The sequence below is a fragment of the Vombatus ursinus genome, unplaced genomic scaffold, assembly GCF_900497805.2.
Source record: "Vombatus ursinus unplaced genomic scaffold, bare-nosed wombat genome assembly UNPS02010193.1, whole genome shotgun sequence".
Taxonomy (NCBI): Eukaryota; Metazoa; Chordata; class Mammalia; order Diprotodontia; family Vombatidae; genus Vombatus; species Vombatus ursinus.
The window spans coordinates 8792291-8811816 of record NW_020949971.1 but is presented as its reverse complement, the minus strand read 5'-3'; the positions used below and the strand labels follow the sequence as shown (position 1 = coordinate 8811816).

The 19526-nt window shown below is 40.7% G+C and overlaps 1 protein-coding gene across 7 annotated transcripts in view; it reads right to left on the bottom strand.

The window, feature by feature from the left end:
* Nucleotides 1-19526, bottom strand: part of KIAA1109 (KIAA1109 ortholog) — a 197807-nt gene that overhangs the window by 116102 nt on the left and 62179 nt on the right. For 6 of the 7 annotated variants that reach the window (XM_027853674.1, XM_027853679.1, XM_027853680.1 and 3 more), the window contains 8 exons: nucleotides 18820-19028; nucleotides 16256-16483; nucleotides 14958-15095; nucleotides 10506-10685; nucleotides 8532-8660; nucleotides 6835-6954; nucleotides 4495-4775; nucleotides 1721-1971 (listed from right to left, as the gene is read on the bottom strand). In XM_027853674.1, coding sequence (XP_027709475.1) covers nucleotides 1721-1971; nucleotides 4495-4775; nucleotides 6835-6954; nucleotides 8532-8660; nucleotides 10506-10685; nucleotides 14958-15095; nucleotides 16256-16483; nucleotides 18820-19028 — 1536 coding nt within the window. The remainder of the gene's footprint in view (nucleotides 1-1720; nucleotides 1972-4494; nucleotides 4776-6834; nucleotides 6955-8531; nucleotides 8661-10505; nucleotides 10686-14957; nucleotides 15096-16255; nucleotides 16484-18819; nucleotides 19029-19526) is intronic. The other variant, XM_027853677.1, reaches the window with a different exon arrangement.

The window sequence follows — 19526 nt, the reverse complement described above, 5'->3', positions numbered from 1 at the left end:
AGGGAGAAGGGGAGCTGTATGAGAGGCAGTGTGAAAGTGGGCATGACAGGACTGGGCAGCAGATGGGATATATGGGTTGAGCTTGAGGAGATGAGGATGGCCCCTGGGCTGTGAGCCGAGGGAACTTCAGAAGAAGGAAGGGACTGAAAGGAAAGCTCATGAGCTCTGCTTTGGACATGCTGAGTTTAGGATGTCTGTGGGTCAAATGATTCAAGATGGCCAACAGGCAGCTACAGATGTGAGACTGGGGGTCATGAGACAGACCAGAGCTCGATAAGCAGGTCACAGAATCATCTCAAGAGAGAGAAGTGAATCTCTTGGTATTGATGAGACCACCAAGTGAGATAACACAGAGACAGAAGAGAAGAGGGCCCATGACAAAGCCTTTAGAGGACAGCAGCTATAAAAGTTCTTTTTCAATCCCCCAAGCATACGCTGAAATCATATAAGTCTCCTTTGGGGCAGGTGCTTACAAGTATTCACCATGTGAGTCATGGGATTCCTTACAGACACTGAAGGATGCTCCTGCTGTGGACGCAAACACGCTGCCCACCTTACGCCCCAGAGTAACACAGAGCCAGGCCCCAACATGCTGTTTTCCTCCCTTCTGCCAGACTCATCCTAATGCCCCCAGCAGCTCACACCCCGTACCCTGCCCTGGGAGAGGTCCTTGAATAAATGGCACGTTTACTTCTTTTTGTTCAAATAGTTTCCCTTCAATAGAATGTAAGCTCCTTAAGGTACATTTTGAACAATTTTAACACTGGGCAAAAAGATTAGCTAAAAGCTTGTTTTCACTCAAGCCTATTAGAAATACCCAATTTCTTCTCTTAAGCCAGCCTTGACATTAGAAAGCTCTGTGTAAGAGAAGAGAACACATCCAAAACAAGTGGGCAGTATTTATTAAATGTACTCTTCTGTATAGTAGCACAAATCGAAGAAAATTCAATGAGATCCCGATTCTCTGCTCCTTCTGAAGACCTTTACAGGAAAGGCATAAAGACACCGTAATAGTCACCACTATTGTCAGCATGATCAATACGCATAATGCCAACACTTGTACAGTTTCATGCCTTATGATGTACTTCCCGCAGTAGAGGAATTGAGGAGATCGGTGGTCCTGACACTGGACCATGACGATCCTGAAGTGCCAAGGAAGGTAGGCAAGGAGTGACTCTCTTCTAAGAGACCCAAATTTCTACTGCAGACACTTCCAATCTAACAATTCTGGAATCAATGCCTCAAAATCACTTGGCAACATAAAACTGAACCACAGAGGCTAGGATAACATGGGGCAAGGTATATCTGAATTCATTCTCAAAGAAATGATGCAAAAAAACCGTAATGGTGGATTTTATCCACAAAGAAGAAAAAAACATAGAAGCCATGAAAGCTGTTTTTACCTTAAATCACAAATCCTCTAAAGTTGTGCCTCAAAATCGCATCATGGTTTGATCAAACAGTCAGACTGTGTCAAAAAAGGCACAACGTGCCCGTCTGGGCAAACCGCAACACAAACAAGCGTGACAAGCTTGTCTCTGCCTCACTCCGTCATGCTTCATCTTGACTTTATTATTTCTCTGCCCGCTTCCCAGCAGAATGAAGCGATTTACTGAATGGGAGCAATAAGGAAGTCTGGACTTCCCTCTCAGCTACTTTGAGACACGCCTGCAGGTCCTCACATCAATACTATAAACGGAAGGACGATCCACACTCTTACCATCAACAACTTTGGGCATTTCTTTGGTGATGATCCATTCTCCAGGCTGCAGGAGGGACTGTCCGTAACACCTGTCAGACTCCGCGCTTGTGCTAGAAAAGGCCGAACTGCTGGAGGGAGTGAGCTCTTCCAGCTTGAAGAAGTCCAGGCCACTGGCCGTGCCCCCGAAGAACCTGCAGCCTCCTAAACAGCCGCACTTGTTCCGGCTCCTTCTGCCCTTCATGCCGTCATCTGGCCACAAAAACCACAGCCTGGGGAGCAAAGACAAATCCCAAAGAACATTGACCTAAAATCATAAAACACTCACTGTCAATCTTTCTGTGTGTGCAGTGTTCCAGTCTCACCAAGGACAACGGTCACTGCCTATTTCTCAGCCTCATTTTTCTCATTTATAAATTGAGGAATACATGTACCGATGTTAGAGGGTCATTAATGAGTTAGGACCGAACGAGTACATCTATAGACAATACTGTGCAAACCTGAAACCAACATGTAAATGTTAGCTATTCTTCCACGTCACTATTTAATAGACTTCCAAAAGGCCTGAGTGGCAGGTAAAACGCAATCCTAGTTTAGAGACATAAACCTGAGGCTCAGAAATAGAAAGGACAAGAACTCCTGGCCTCTGACTCATCCCCACACTCTTCGCACCGTACACTGAGAGCAAACGCTGAGAACTCTCCCTTTAAAGCCCCTCCTATCTCTCCAGGCATCTCTTGGCCTGGACCAGGAGCCCCCTTCTCAGCCTCCTCCGCTGGATCTTCCTCCAGGCCACGCCGGCTAAGGCAGACCCTGCCCCGTAGGCTCTGGACTGGGCCCTCTTCTCTTCTATACTATTTCACTTGGTGATCTCATCAGCTCCCATGCATTCAATTATCATCTCCATGCTGATGATTCTCAAATCTATTTATCCAGCCCTACAAAGGCCAGATAGGAGAACCCAAGGGCCAACCTTGGATCATCAAATGCCTACTGGATTTCTCAACCTGGACGTCCAAAAGACACCTTAACTTTAACATGGCCAAAACTGAGCTCAAGATTCCCCCACCTCCCCGAGCCCCCCTATTACTGCCAAGGGTCCCACCATCTGCCCAGTCCCCCAGGCTCACAACCTAGGGGCCACCCACTCCTCATTCTCTCTCCTCCTATAATCTCTCTTCAGACAGATCTAACAATGTCACACACCTCCCTATAGAGTAAATTCCCCTGGCTCTCTATTGACTCTAGGATGAAACAGACACTCCTGATGTGTCTTCCAAAGCCCATGACAAGCTGGCTCCACGCTATCATCCCAGCCTTGGTTCACCTAATTCCTTCTTGCACACTCTTGATCCAGACCAGATGGCTTTCTCTCTGCCCCATTTCCCATCTCAGGGCCTTTGGGGCACTGGCTGTCTCCGAACACACTTGCTCCTCATCTCCGTCTCACGTCACTTTCAAACACCAAAAAGCCTTTCCTGACAACACCCTCCCCCCCCTTTTCATCCCCCTCCCTTACCCAATTACCTGTATTTTGCTACTTGGCACTTACTCTGAACCCATTCTTTATATGTTTATTCTGCAGATATTTATGAACCTGACAGAACGCAAACTCCTTTAGAGTAAGGATTGTGACTTTTTTTATATGTGCATTCCCTGTATCGAGCATAGTGCCTGGCTTAATAAATGCTTGCTGACTGATTAGTATCAAAAGTTAAATGCACTTTAAGAAGTTAAATGCACAAAGTATAAGGATGTCTAACAATCAGAATGAACACAATAATTAAAAGCATTCTTTAAAATGGTAATAGAGTATCCAACGTGTAAAAATCAGGTTATTATTCATTACTATATGCAGACTTTCCTCAGTCTATCCTTTGGCCCACCTACAGCCCTCTTACAAACGCGTACCTCTCATTTTCCCACTTACGTGACAGACTTTAAAGTGACTAATGAGACATTACTGATTTCAAATTGTCACCTTGTGTATAAAGATTCAGTTACTCAACACAACTCATTCAAGTTTCTGGAAGTGGAAGGACTTTCGTTCTACTATAGGATTTCACCAACTCATATTGTCTTTTATGGATCTAAATTACAGTACGACAGTAATAGTAACAGCGTGCAACGATCAACTACGGTTGACTTAGCTCTTCTCAGCAATACAATGACCCAAGACAATTCTAAAAGACTCATGATGGAAAATGCTACCCACAACCAGAGAAAGAGCTGATGCAGTCAGAATGCAGATCGAAGACGACTGTTTTCTCTTTTTTTTTTTTGTTAGTTTTTTCCTCTTGTTCTGTTTCTTCTTTCACCACATGACTAATGTGGAAATCTGTTTTATACGACTGCACATGTATAACCTATATCAGATTGCTTGCTGTCTTGGGAAGAGGGAGGAGAGGGAGGGAGAAAAATTTGGAACTCAAAATCTTTCAAAAAATGAATGTTGAAAATTGTCTTTATATGTAATTGGAAAAAATAAAATACCAATAAATTTTAAAAATTATAGTATGACCTATTCTAGGTATAATATACACTTTCAATTGATTTTTCCAATAGTGGAAAAGGATGAGAACCAAACTGGGCTGCTTGTGATCATGCTTATTACTATCACCTTCATTAACAACTGGCTCTAATTAACTGGCCAGAGGCATTCTATTCACACAGCTAATGCTTGCTACAATAGTGACTAGCAAAGAAATAATTTAAGAAACAAAACAAAAAACCCCAACCGTTTTGCCCATTTCAATTGTAAACAGCCAATAAGGGAGCTATGCACTTTCACTCACCTCTTGGTTCTTCTGTCATGAGTTTCTAAGAAATGTCTTTGCACCTCATGTTTGGAATGGTGATCCGCGGCTAAGGCAACGTCCACAGTGACGAGCCCTACGTTGACTGATCCTGCCTCAAGCCAATAAGCCCGCCGCAGGAGTGCAGGCTGAAGTCCAATTCTGCAATTACTCAACTGCTCAATGTACTGTCTTACTTGAAAATCTTGGATTGCAGCACTTATCCCTTCCCTAACTGACTGATTATGGAGATTACAGTTGGCAACTCGTATGGCACCCATCTAAAGAAAACAGTGGAAAAGAAAATGAAAGAATTTGTAAAACCATTATAACTCAAACTGGATAAGTTACAACAAATCAAGAGAATCGTGGGTTAATTTAAAAAAGGATCTGGATTTCTCACTTCACCTGGATAAATAAAACTCTCCATACACTCTACGAAATTCATTATAAAGCTTGACTAGCAGAGATGAACCAGTAGCACTGCCAACATTTCCCCATATCAAATAGCAAAGCGATGTCTCTCTAGGCTCAGAGACACAGAGATTTTCTCTCCAACTCCATTCTGCTTTTTCTACTGTCAGATCATGAAGGCTCACTCTCCAAAGCAAGCATTTTGAAATCACAGCCATAGATATGGGAAGCACAATAACAATGTTTTTGGTAAATCCACCTGCGTACGTGACAGATCAGAAGCTTGACTATTAAACTGGATGAGTTGTGGGATGAGACTTAGGCATTGTACTGTGTGGCTACAGCAAGAGAAGGGATGGGTGTGAAACTGCTTAGGCAGCAGGCTCGGGCCTGACCACGTCCATCTGAGCGGCACCATCTCTATCTCCTCATCAGACACGGGGTAGAACGTGGGATAATCCCAAATAGAACTCCCCTTCCAGCTCCCTCCCCCACTGCTCGACCAACGTCTGCTGCTGTTCCCCATCCTACTCTACCCTTATGTCCGTTAACTAAAGGTCCACACCTGGGCAGGACAGTTTACAAGCTGGGTGGCAAGTGAGAAGTCGTCCAGGTCCCTCCCTTTATTTTACAGATAAGCAAATGAACTTGCCCAAGCTCTGAGGGGAGGTCCTTAGACTCCAGATCCAGCCCTCTTGCCACCAAGTCATGCTTACTCAGCCATAAACTCAAGGGCCACTTATGAATCACCAACCACGGGAAAAGTCCTGTGTTGGACTCAGCGGGAGACAACACAGGTAAGGAAGGCGTGGTCCCTGCCTCTTGGAGCTTGGGTCATCAGCAGCTGAGCACGAATACACAAGCAGTGGGCCTTCCACTGCCCAGGTGACCTGGTTTCCTTTTCTCATTCTCTAAGTCTTTTTCCTAGTATCTTGTTAGCTTACACTTCCTTCATTTTGGCTCAGCTGCTTCCTTTGTCTTTATTCACCATTTTCTTTCTTTTTGCGATCAGTGTTTCCTTCTTTTTCTTTTCACGTATTTTTGGAATTCTCCCTCCCCTGCCCAACTTTATTCTGAGCTTCCTGCCTCTTTTCCCTCTCATTTCCTCAAATCACCTTTCTGAAATATTTTTAAAGCAAGAAAATAAAATATTACGCAGTGATCCATGATGGTAACTACTGTTAGGAAGACACCACTTGTTACAAGCTCAAACGTTATGTTCTGACAGATGTCCATGAGACTGATCATCATTCACCATTCAGAACTAGTTACTCGAAACAGCTCACACAATTTGTAAGCAAAATAAGGGAGGCAGGGGCGAGGAGGAGGAGGAAGAGGAAGAGTTTGTAAAAAAAAAAAAAGAAAAAAGAAAAGGAAGAAAGAAAGGTAAAAGAGGAAGGGATCTCAGAAGAAAGCTGGGGACAAAGCAGGGAAATGGTAATGTGAAAAATCGGTGAAAAGAATAAGAGGGGAAGAACAAGCACAAAAAGTCTGGCAAACAAGGAGAAGAAAAGCAACAGAAGCAAAATAAAAACAAAAATACATGGCACTAAAAATAATCAAGCTACAAGGAAAAGGAGCATAAGACATGAAAAAAAGAAAAGGAAACGGGGGCAGGAGGGAATGGGCAGTGAAAAGGCAACAAGATCACTATTAAGAAGATATGACTGATTTAGAAGATTGTGTGGTAAAAGAGACTTAAAAACTAATTGAGGATAAAGGGAATATTTGAAAAAATGATAAAAAAAAGCTATCTGGTAAAAATCAATGGAATTTTAAAGAAACATAAGACATATATAAAATTTGATACCAATACTGAAGTTCATTTGAACCAAAACATCAGGAACTGGTTCATTTTTCCATTTCCGGAAATAAAGAGTCCCATCAATCATAACTAAATTGCAGCCACGAGACAAAACTGGTTACCCTTATATTTGTAGCACAGCCATGCTCCACGACATAAAGGTCTGCACCATCTACCGCTAAGCGGGTCATCGTGTACTTCAGGTCATCCGAGGTTGAACAAGGCCCAGGAACACAACTCATCTAGAGTGACAAAAGATTACTAACAGTCAGTATTCTACTTATGAAAGGATTTCCTTACTTAAGAGAAAACCTGAGTGGCTGAATGTGTAATATTTTATTTAGAAAATTATCAAGGTTCATTATTACAATTCAGGATTTGTGCAGAGGATCACAGGATTTAGAACCAGAAAGGTCTTAAAGACCATCTGGTCAATTCAGTAAACATTTATCAAGTGTCCATGATGTGCCAGGAATCGTGCTCAGCACTAGTCCAATTCCTCCATTTTACAAATAAAGAAAATAAGCCCAGAAGTGACGTGATTTGTCCGAGGTCAATGCTACATGGGTCTTCCTGTTGGCCTCTCTTTCCACGCCCATTCTTTCCAATCAAGGGTCTCTCCTTGCCTGAAGGCCTGAGACAGAAGTTGTCCCAGCTTCTCTCTTCCCTTCTTGGTGCCTCCGAGTTTTTCTAATGATTTCTACTGTGAGGCATGACTAACAACATGGAGTCCATAACAAGATTTCTTCCTACCCACTAATCTCCTCACTCTGCTGCTCTGCCCTCACCCCCAGTCCCTCCTCTTGTGTCACTTAGATCTTCTACAGCAGGGGCACCAGGCTCAAACAGAAATGGATTCCTGCAGCCTACACTGACTTAGAAAACGACAAACCAACATCATCTACGTGGTATTGTACTTGTATTTATTTTTGTCAAACATTTTACAATCACCTTTTAATCTGGGAGGCCATGAGCTCTAGAAATAAGAATATGAATGGTCTTTGGGTACGGAAAGGGATATTTGGGTACTGAAGTAAAACTTTTCTTTATTTGAGTGAAACACTCCATTAGTGTGACTAAGCAAGAGCTGGTAATAGTAAACCCAAAAAAGTATATCTCATGATTGGAACTGAAGAGTTTTAATGAAGTTTAGGGGGGAAAATGCTTTACAACGAAAAGGGTAACAAAGGAGGTGTGTGTCACACACACACAAAACCACTAAACTAAATAAAGGAAATACAAGGAATAAATAACGGAAATACAAGGAGTACCAGAATGTTATCACTTTTAGAAATGGAAGGGACCTTATAGATTATTCTAATTCCCATTCATTCATTCATGTATAGATAGATATAATATACAGATATAGATGTTTATATATTTATATCTACATATGTATTACATGTAATATAAATTATTATTTCATTAATAGGAGAACAGCTATTTTATAGGGAGAAATTTAAAATTATATTTAACTTATCTTTGCCTCTGTTTCATCCATCAAATAGGAATAATCTCTGCCCTATGAGGTCATTGTAAGGATCTAATGAGCTATACAGGTGAAAGGTCAAAAAACACCATACCCACATAAAACATATCATTCATACTTTTATAAATTTCCTCTAAGATTTTTGGATATTTTATTTTATATTTTATATTCTCAGCATAGGCTAAAAGAAAACTTTCCAGATTATAAAACAACAGAGAAAAATACTAGATTTTAGATTCTACCTTCTTTGGAAAGAACATGCAGCTGAAAGTTAACCCATCTTAAGGAGCCCATGTATTCACAGCATTCCCAGTATGACTACTGAAATACCTTAGATTCACAGAAGCGACGATCGATCCCATGCTGACATAGTATTACAGATTTTGGTCTTTCCAGCTCAAATTCTCGGCACACCACGTGAAAAACAAATGTCTGTCCCCATTCCAGTAGACACGCCAGCTAGAGGGCAGTGACAGATTGACAGCACTGTTAGCATCGAAAACAAGGTAACAGAGTTCAAGAGCTTCCTAAAAGGTGAGCAGAGCTTGAAGTACCAGGAAAAAGTGTCACTTTCTTGCCACCAAATAACCTACTCGCCATAAGCCGACACAATGATTCCCATATCCTGACATCGTTTGTTTTGCTTCCCATTTATGAATGACAAAGTGATGTAAAAAAAATGAAAAGTATCTTAATTTTAAACCAATCCACTCAGCAATTTCTAAGCAATTATTTCTTTTCAAGGCAAAGCTTTCCTGTTCAGTAACTGAATTCTTTGAGCTCAAAAATATATAGCAGGGGCAGCTAGGTGGTGCAGTGGATAGAGCATCGGCCCTGGAGTCAGAGGACCCGAGTTCAAATCCAGCCTCAGACACATAACACTTACTAGCTGTGTGACCCCGGGCAAGTCACTTAACCCCAATTGCCTTGCCAAAAAAAAAGTATACAGCACTCTGTACCTTATGATAAATACGCCAAGCTATGATTTCCTATCTTTTATATAATACCGAATTACCATATTTAAGTTAGAGACTGTTTGGACAATGGGCAATGAAGGGAAATTAGTTTTATAATTTAACAGAAGCCTAATTAAACTAATATGAATTCCTTTATTTTGCTCAGTGATCCATGAGCAGTTGTGAAGAACGCTGGCTCGATACCCACACATGCTTGAAGGCAATGTGGCCAAGCTGAAGTGCAAGGGTCCCAGAGGCCTGGGATCACAGCCAGGAAGGCACTTCCAGACCATCTAGTGCCACTGTGCACCGGAAAGAACACCAGATCAGGAATCTGAGGTTCACACGCATTTCCTGGCTCTGCCACGTGATGCCTGTAGTCCTGGAATCTCCATGGGCCTCAGTTTCCCCACCTCTAAGATGGGAGCACCGGACCAAGTGGCTGCTAATAACCCTTCCCACTCTGGAGCCGTGACCCTTGGCCATCTCTCCACCACTCATCTTTAATGCTATAATTACATGACAGAATGACAAAAATCATCACTAACTCATAAGTATTTCACTCCTTTAAAACGCTCACAGAGGAAAGATGAACCTCAAACAGGTGCTGTGTTCTCCGGCCCTCTTCTGGGTGTTATCTTCCAAAAACGGCAGCTAGCTGCCTAGCCCATCCTACGCTGAATTCTTTAAAGAGAAGAGGTGTATTGGCACAGAGCGTTCTGTGAACATTGTGGATCGTGGCTTTGCCCAAATGATTTAGACCTGCCCCGTAACCGTTAAGAGCTCACAAACCCTGCTCCCTGGCTCTGCCTGCCAGACACATCCGGCCAGAAAATCTAGCTGTCTGAGAGATCCATACTATGGTCCCATATGGGCAAAGCACATGAAACGTGCAAGGTATATCTCATTGTGTCTACTGACGGTTATATTTCTTTACACTTTTGGAGACATACAACTGGGTATTCTGATATAATCTCTATCACCTCAGATTTATGTGTCAGGCTAATGTCACGAATTTCCTAACAAAGGAAGTTTCAGATTCCCAACAGCATCAAGCACAACAATACATCATATCCCTTGTAGGCCAGCCGTACCTCAAAAAGAGAAGCCCTTCTCTGTTTCGCCATCTGCTGATCAAGTTCTAAACTGGTTATAGCTTCTATAAAAAGGACCCAGGGGCAATCTTATCAATAGCTACAGAAAGTCAATACCTAGGGAATCAATATTTTTTATCAACTGAACAAGAGTTGGCTCTTTCCCATTATTCCAGCCATTCTAAGTACTGACTTCAATATAGAGAAAAGATTGGATTAGGAAATGTTAAGACCATGTTGAATACTGAGCATACCTGTGGTGCTGTGACCTTAGCTGTCAGACACCCAGCCTGGACGTCAATTAACCATGCATATTCTAAGGAATCACTTCCCAGAGGGAGACCTTCTGCCGAAAACATGGCATGTGCTCGGAGCTGCAGACCTGACAAGCTGATGTGACCTTCTCTAAGCACTTCATCCACAGGAGGTCGCTGCTGACAACAATAGTGAGATCACAATGAGTACTAAAAGACTGTATGTCATTACAACTTAAAACTATCAAAGGAGATATACAATAAGACTGTACTTTCTGGAATGGCCCCTGACCCTGAAAGAAGTAGTCAGGAGAGCATCATATTTCTTGATGGTTAGTAACCCCTGAGTACCCATCAGCAAACCAACAGGAAGCAACAAAAACACTATTGAAAACTTAATCTTTTGTTTTTATATCACCTTCATTTCCAAACACACATTCAGACTTACAGAACATATGACCAATGAGATGGAAGACTACACATTTTCTCTCATCTTCATGACCTCTCAAACCTCCCCAAAATAAGAATTATGCCCAAGAAGTTAACTAATTGCAAGTGTTTCCACTGGCAGTCCTAGAAGTAATAATCTGTTAAATTAAAAGCAGAGAAGCCTAATCCCTAATCCCTGACCTGCTCATTCAACAGCTCTTCCCCACCCCTAGACAATGCTGCAAAAAAAACGGACTCGTAGACTCGTGCTCTGAGATCCACTCAGAAAGGCCCCTGCTGCTGCTCCCAGCAGCACCCTCACCCCTGCCCTCATCCCACTGTTCTGCGGCAACAAGTAAGAGGGCTCAACTCCACCCCTCTCCTCCAACATCCACACTATTTGGAGGAGGTGGAGGTGAAGGAGAGCGGAAGCTTGCTCTGCCTAGGAAGGCGTGGTTCCCTTGCACTGAAAGCATGCTCAGCCAGAGATTGAAAGAACAGAAGAACTGAAGCAGTTGGGGTTCACCAGGCCAGAAGGAAGAACATGCATCAGTGAAGGCCACTTCTGTACCCCTAGAAGGCACCTGAGGGTGAAGACCACGGTCAATTAAAAGTGAAGAGGCTAAGAGAGCTCTGAGGTCGAGTCATCAGGGGATGTGATATAAAAGGGAAGGAGTCAGGGAGTGAGCAATAGGGGAACATAAAGAAAAAATGCAGAAATTATCAAAGATCACAGGAGGAAGAAAAATGAGTTAAGAACCTTGAATAAAAACAGTTAAACTAAACAGGTAAGAGATTAATAATAGAAGGGAATATGGTCTCCAAATCATCTAAATGAGTCCACACATCTCTGAACAAATATTACAAAACAAAAGGAAAATGAATTAACACTTTATGAGGCAGAAGACCCTTACACTAGAGTGTATCCAAGGGAGATCAAATATGAGTGAAACATCTTGATGGGGATATATAGTGTGGAGGAAAAAAGATTCCAGAGTTAACATGAAAGTGTTCAAACGGGTAGGATGAAGAAGACAGATTATACTTGCTCTCTCTAGCTGCAAAAAGGCCAACTTAACTCCTTCCCTGTTTTTTGGCTTCCTTTTGTGGATTCTCTTCCCCCATTAGACTGTAAACTCCTTGAAGGCAGGGACTGTGTTCCCAACACCCAGCACAGAGCCAGAGCCAGAGATATAGGAGGTGCTTAATAAAAATTGACTCACTGACATCAGGAAAATCTTCTTAAAAATTAAAGGTGTCCCAAAGTTGTCTGGGCTGCCTTAGAGAGGTGGTAGTTTATCCCTCTAGAGGGAGTGAGGAATCACCCTCGATGGTTCTTTTGTGGATCTTTCCACTTAAGCGGATTGTCGCTGTCTACTTTCCTGTGCATGATTTTCCTGGTTCTGCTTACTTCAAACTCTACTAGTTCATGTAAGGCCTGAACTCTTCATTCTGATCCTTTTCCATAGCATACTAATATTTTGTTAGATTTAGGTGGCCTCTGCTGCCTCTTCCAGATCTAAATAAATAAACAATCCTATGGTCCTCTGTACGGAACCTTCACTAGCTACAGCTAACTGAATAAGCCAAGGCAGAAGCAAATACCCACAAACAGGCCTGATGAAGTTTGGCTGTGGGACTTTCTTCCTCTAGATCTATTAAAGTGTTTTCTAAACAATGACACATTTATTAAGTTGGATATGCCTATGTGCCAAGAACTAGGGTGGTGCTTGAGAAAAAAATTCAATAAATGAAATAATTCGTACTTATTAGAAATGTACATTTGAATGAACAAATAAACAAGGACATATAAAGTATGAAGAGAATAAACACAAGGAAGGACAACAGAGTTAATTACAAGGTAGTTTGAAAGGGAGAGTGTTAGCAGTTGAGGGACTCAGGAAAGATTTCAACGAGGAGGTGGCTCTGGAGCCTGAACAAAGAAAAGGATTCTGTGAAAGGGAGGCGAGGAGGAGTGTGTTCCTGACTCGGGGGTGGCCAGTGCAAAGGCACACAGACAGGAGATGGAGGATGGAGTGACTAGAAGAATGGTGGTAGAATGAGGACGTCTGGAAGAGGGGTGAATCTGGGTGGAAAGATGCCAAGTTTGAGATGCCTCTAGAGCATCCAATCTGACACGTCTAACAGGCCATTGGTTATGCAAAAATAAAGTTCTGGGACAGAGACCATCACTGGGTATTTAGAGCTGGCTGTTTTCAGCATAGGTAGGGTAATGAAACCCACTGAAGCAGATGAGGTCACCACAGGACAAAGAGCTGAGAGAGTAGAGAGGTGGGCCCAGAATGGATATTTGGGGATATCCAAAGGACTTATATCATGGAGGCATGATACGTGCTCTTCAGCACAGCAGACTGAGGACTAGTTAGGCATGTAGAAAAGAAGCAGGACAAGCTACTGTCATGAAAGTCCAGGGAAGAGAGAGTATAGAGAAGAAAAGAATAAGCAATAGTTTCAAATACTGCAGACAGGTGAAGAAAGAAGAGACTGAGAAAAGACTATCAAATTCGGTAATTAAGGGAATATTTGTAACTTTACAGAGAACAGTTTGAGTCAAGTGGTGAGGTCAGGAGCCAGACTGCAAAAGGTTGAGTGGGGAGTGAAAGAAGTGGAGACAGAAAGCAGAAGTCCAGTGATGGCAGAAGGAGGAAAAGTTTCCCCTAATAGTTACAATGGGTTTTGTATGTCTTTCAGGATTCAAAGGACCTATTTACCTACTCCAGTCCCTCAGGAGGAATATTCTCTTTCCCCCACCTTCCCCCAAAGTTCTTTCATTCTCAATTCCAAAAAAAGAAAGAAGAGGCCTTCCCACCATCTTCCCATGTAAAACAACTACAGTAGTTCATCTAATTATTTAGCTATGATTTATGCATCATTTCACAAAGATTACCTTAATCTTTAAGAAATGTTTTTTCCAACATACAGTTAACTCTCGATTTTTCACATCATAGAAATAAACTGAGGAATAGTGCTAATCTCCAAGAAAAAATCCAAAACTTATGTGTATGTAGATGTGTCTGTGGTTATAATTTTCTAGAATTCAAATTTTCCTTATGTTTTACTTAATCTGATCTTAAAATGAATTTGATTTCCAGAAAATATGTCAACTAATGTTGGCAGCTGAGTGTCCCAATACAATGCTTCAACCAAAAAGGGGTAGCCTAGGGTAAGGTCATTTCTTCAAGTAGAATCTAAACACCCAATGAATGAATGGAAAATACTGGCTACCTAATGAGGCTGGTGGTTAATCAAAAACAAACTCAAAAGGCAGCAAATGAATCTTTCAAGAAAATTACAAAAATATCTTTTAAGTAAACTATATAATCATCCAAAAATTAGCCCAACTGCCTCTATGGAGATGGTCAATTCCAGTCACCATTCAAAAGTAGTTAATATGTTTATGTTCTGCTTTTCATCTAGGATTAGATTTTGTAAAGCATTATTTCATACTGTTAACTCAAATGACTTTCAATGACAGAAAAATGTTATTCATCTGATGCTTTAAAATGAAGGAAAAGAAAAAAAAAAGACTATCATTTTAGTGGATTCAGGAGCAACAATAAAAATGACCCTTGATAAAAGAAGTAACATGGTCTGGCGGAAGAAGAACTACAGACCTACTGGGACACTCAGGTTCTAAGCCCTTTCAGACATTCAGCTCTGTGACCACAGACAAGTCCTCTCTCTCTGCATCTCGATTTTCTCATTTATAAATTGGTAAAATGCTATTTGCCTGAAAAAACTGTTGCAAGGAAAATCCTTCTTAAATGTTAACATATCATATATGTGTCAATTACTGGAAAAGATCACCATTTACAGATTCACCCTAGCTTACAAAAATGTATCTCTTCTTAATGGTTAACATTCAATAGGTTAAATGCATTCAAGTGAGAGATCACATTACTAGTATAGCCATACACCGTGTCTATCACATCACAAGGATTCTAAGAACATTAGCTGATGTCAATAGATTTTTTGGCCATCCTCACCACCATTTCATATTACCTGGTAGTTGTCATTCACAAATACATTTAGTGGGGACAAAACAAGTTGCAGCATGGTTTCTCTAAATCCTTTTTTCATTTCAAAACATAATCTTTCCAAGAAAGCTGTTGGACATTCAGGACCATCAGTGCTTCCATGCTAAAAGATAGACAAAGTGCCATAATCAGAACACAGACACATGATCAGGAATGTAAACAAACTCGTGTGCTTGAAAAACACAGTATTACTATTTCTGTAGCCAAATAAAGAAAAAATGGTACTCTTACGTAAATACTATAAAAACAGAGTTTATTTGTGTTTCCCTGAGGTCAGCAATAACCGCTTTGCAAATCAAGGGGGAATTAAATTTACTGAGCAACGCTGACCTCACAGAATTAAATGTCCATATATTGCCTCACCCTGTTTCCTGGCATTGAGCTACTGTGGAGCACATCTGGCCTCTGAGTGCTTGAGGTCTCGCTGCCTAACCCTAGACCCTTGAATCACCTGAACCAATCCTTAGCCAATCTTGCAAATCTTAAGATCACCCCTAGTATCAAGTGGGCTGTTATGGAACACAAATTCTGAGAAAATCCTATTCCTGAATCAGCCTCTAGAGGCCCTACAGGACCTACAGAAAACAAGGAAACTGTTCAGGACTTGGTTCTGGAGTTTACAATTCCATCTAGGATTACAGGATTTGGAGCCACAGGTGATCTAATCTAACCCTTTCATGTTATAGAGGAACAAAGGCCAGGACAATTTTAGGATGTGAAATATACTAAGTACTAAGACAAAATGTTCCACAACCTCCCTGGGACAAAACAAAGTAGAAATACTGGAATGTACATAACAAACTCCTACTAAATTCAAAAAACTATTAATGCTTCAGAAGTAATGCTTCCCTCCTCTTAACTCCTACACAGCATTTTATTTCTAATTATTTTGATTTTTATCAATCTTTATCTTACACTACAGTAACTTGTTATTTGTGTAATCTTCCCCATTAGACTATGAAGTTCCTAAAGGCTAGGGATCACGTCTTATTTATCTTTGTGCCCCCCCATACCCTACACGATCTTTAGCATACAGTAAAGCAATGAATATACACCAAAATAAAACATACCCCCACTACAGAGAAAAGTCATTTACTCAGTTTACAAAAAGCAAAAATGAAACTTTTTAATAGATACATGAAGAATTTGGGGGGGGTCACAACCCACAGTTTAGTAAGTGCTGAAGGGGTAATGAGTGGAAAAAGTTGAAGAAGCCCTGGTTCAGAGTACACACTGGAAACAGTAGCACGTCACGTGACTTACAACAGGAAGGCGCCCGTGAACCTTGTACAAGTTCACGAGCACCGTGATGTCCCACGGACGCAAGGTAAGGGGATGCACTGGTTTGGCCAAAGCCTCATTGTCTTTTTTGTCATGTTCCATTCCAACAGCCGTCCAGCCAGAGCTGGACGAGGTGGAGAGCGATAAGACAGGGCTGGAAATAACTTCTTCAAAGTCCATATACATGTCATCTTCTCCAAAGTAATTCTCCTATTGAAATGGAAGAAGAGAAACAGAACTCTGGTTGTCCAATGACGGAATGGACATGATCACAAAACAGCTATTTTTTTGTTCTGAGTCCATTTTAAAATTTTTAACCAACAAATGATACCAGAAGCTCTTTTCTTTATTCTTTTTAATTGAGTGACTAAAAAGAAATGGTATGCTATAGAAAATCATTTAAGAAAACCAACCCATTTCCTTGTATTTGCAGCAGATACTTTTAATGTATATGTAAGTTCATTCTCATGGTTTTCTAAAGATGAGAAAGTAACAAGCATACACACACTTAGCGATACTCTCTTAATCATCCTTTTTGGATAATGTGTTTATTTTTTTTTTCCTGTTCTATTGGTGCTTTCTCCTACTCAAAGTAGTACTTATTTTTAAAAAACAATAATTGGCCAAATTCTATATAATTTCTAATTTTAATATATTTTATAGGAACTCAAGCTAAATAATTAGTGGGAAAGAAATATATGTTTTGAAATTATTTGACCAGAAGTACTTGAGTTTTTCTTAGAGATGCTATATGGTTTCAAATGTAAAATTAAATACAAAGTATTCCAAAGCACTTTTGAGACATCATCTATTACAGCTACAGAGTATTACAAGTCCATAATAATATTCATTTTTGCTACTCAACCAATCTCTAGTAAATTATCTAACACAAAAATAGCTTGTGCCAAACTTCTATGGGAACTGTGAATGGCATTTTTTTTAGTCTTTTTATATGTGTCAATTAAGTATCTTTAAAAATAACTTTCCAAAATCAACAAATGTTATAAGTAATTTATTCACTGCTTTCTCCTTAAATTTGCAAACAAAAATGTACTTTTAAAATTAGAGCTCCTTAAATAGACAAGTTTACTAGTAAAATCTGGAATTATAGTAGAAACCATTGGTTAGGGAAGAGTAAGTAAAACTCAGGTGAGTTTTTTCTGCACATCATCAAGGAAGGCTGAGTACTGAAGGACCCAATCTTCCACATCTTGGAGTCATTTTCTTTCATGGCAAATTCACAGAATATAGAATGTTATGGGCGAAGCTCTAAGGCAGGGGTGGGGAACCTGCGGCCTTCATCTTGTTCTGTAAAATTTGAATTAGTCAAAAGGCCACACTTAGGGATCTGGAAGGCCACATGTGGCCTGGGCCACAGGTTCTCCACCCCTGCTCTAAGGAATTAGACATCACACAGTGAGTGCAATAGCAAGCAAACACACCAGCTACCAAACGCAACAGGAAGATAAAAATTATCTGGTTACCTGTACTAGTTCTAATTTGCATGCTGCTTTTGCTTCAAAATAAATTTCCGAACTAGTCCCTTACAGAGACTGAAAATGTTTTCACTTACTACTTACTGTTTTTAGAGTAGACAACCTTTGATTTAAAGTAGACAAAAGCTCTGAAGTATCTGAGTCCTCTAAACTCCCGAGTTCCTCAAGATGCTCAAGAGGCAACATCGTGTAACAGACTGAAAGCTGGCCTCAAAGCCAGGGAGACAAGTGTTCAGATTCTGTCTCCGACGTGTATGGGGGAGAGCGGCTAACCTCTCAGCGCTCCAACCTGTGCCCTAAGACTCTGAGTGACTCAAAAGGAGTCAGTCTGCATCGCTAGGGACAATTTTCTATATTGATGAAAGCAGAGGTCCAGCTTACGTCCCTATCCCAAAGCTATGTGCATTATTCCCCCATTACTGACAACCACTTGCCTACCTCTACTGATCCCTATTCACTGCTCCAGATGTGATCATATATTCGTCTCAAGGAAGGAGCTAGGACGTATTCAGTGTGACTGCCATGCCCAGAAAGGGAAAAGAGACCATGAACAAGAGGTAAAACAAGAAGTCAGCAATAACTGGTGTCCCTGAGAAGTGAGGATGAAAAAGCCTTACTCCCTGACCAGTTTAAACACTAAAAATGTCCAATTAAAAGTCTGGCTCTTACCTAAGTGATATCAGTTCTTTTGCAATCAAAAATGCTTGTGCCAAAATGACTTTTTAAAGCAAAAAATTCATGGTTTGAGAACAGGTTCAGTTGGTCCCCCATAAAACATCCTCCCCACCACTCTGAGTAAGATTAATAAGGGTCAGCCGACTTGGTGTTTCAAAATCTGTACACCAAAAGGCATAAAAACACCTTTGCAATAAAACATTTTCATTAAATCTACTTACAAGTCTTGTCAAATCATTCCATAAATTATTAAAAAAAAACCTAAGCTAATAATTTTTAAGTGGTCAGGGAATGGAGAGCAACCGCTTTCAACTTTTAATCACATTTAAATTACTTCACCTACTACTATGAAAATACATCTTCCTTCAATCATACCTTTATAGACAGAAAGGCATTCAACAGAGGTCCATACAGGGTTATCTGAGAATCTGGAGAGAGTTCCATTTCTACATGAAGCTTATCAGGTGGCAGTTCTGATGGATCAATAGGAGGGCGTGAAGAGGTTGTGGGAGAAGAAACAACTCTGTCTGATGCTTTCTGAGATGGTCTTAGTACAGATAACATGGTTTCTTCCATTTCTGACACTTTGGAACAAATAAAAAATTAATTTGGACAACCAAAAATACCTGCTGACTTCACCAAAGCAGTCACCGAAAGTGCTAAAAAATAAGTCATTTTGTAACTAAGGTAGCAAACAAATCAACTGACATTTCTAGAGACGGTAAAAAAGAAGTCACTAAGGAAGCTGGTTGCAATATTTTAATTGACTTCAGAAAGGACTCAAAGACATTAGTCAGCTTTAAAAAGTGAGAAAAAAAATACCTGTACACAAATGATAGACAATCAATGTTAGGGGTCCCTTACCAAGCAGAATTGATCACAAAAGGCTATTCAAATACACGACATTATGAATGTTACCATGTCTGTCACAGTCAAGGATTTCTGACTTGCTCACAACAAACAAAATAATCACTTAAATTGACCCTAACAGCTATCTCAAGGCACAATTTTGTGAATAAATCTCAGAACACATTTAATTGCAAATAGTATCATGATGTCCTGGAAGGACTGCTCTCTGTCAC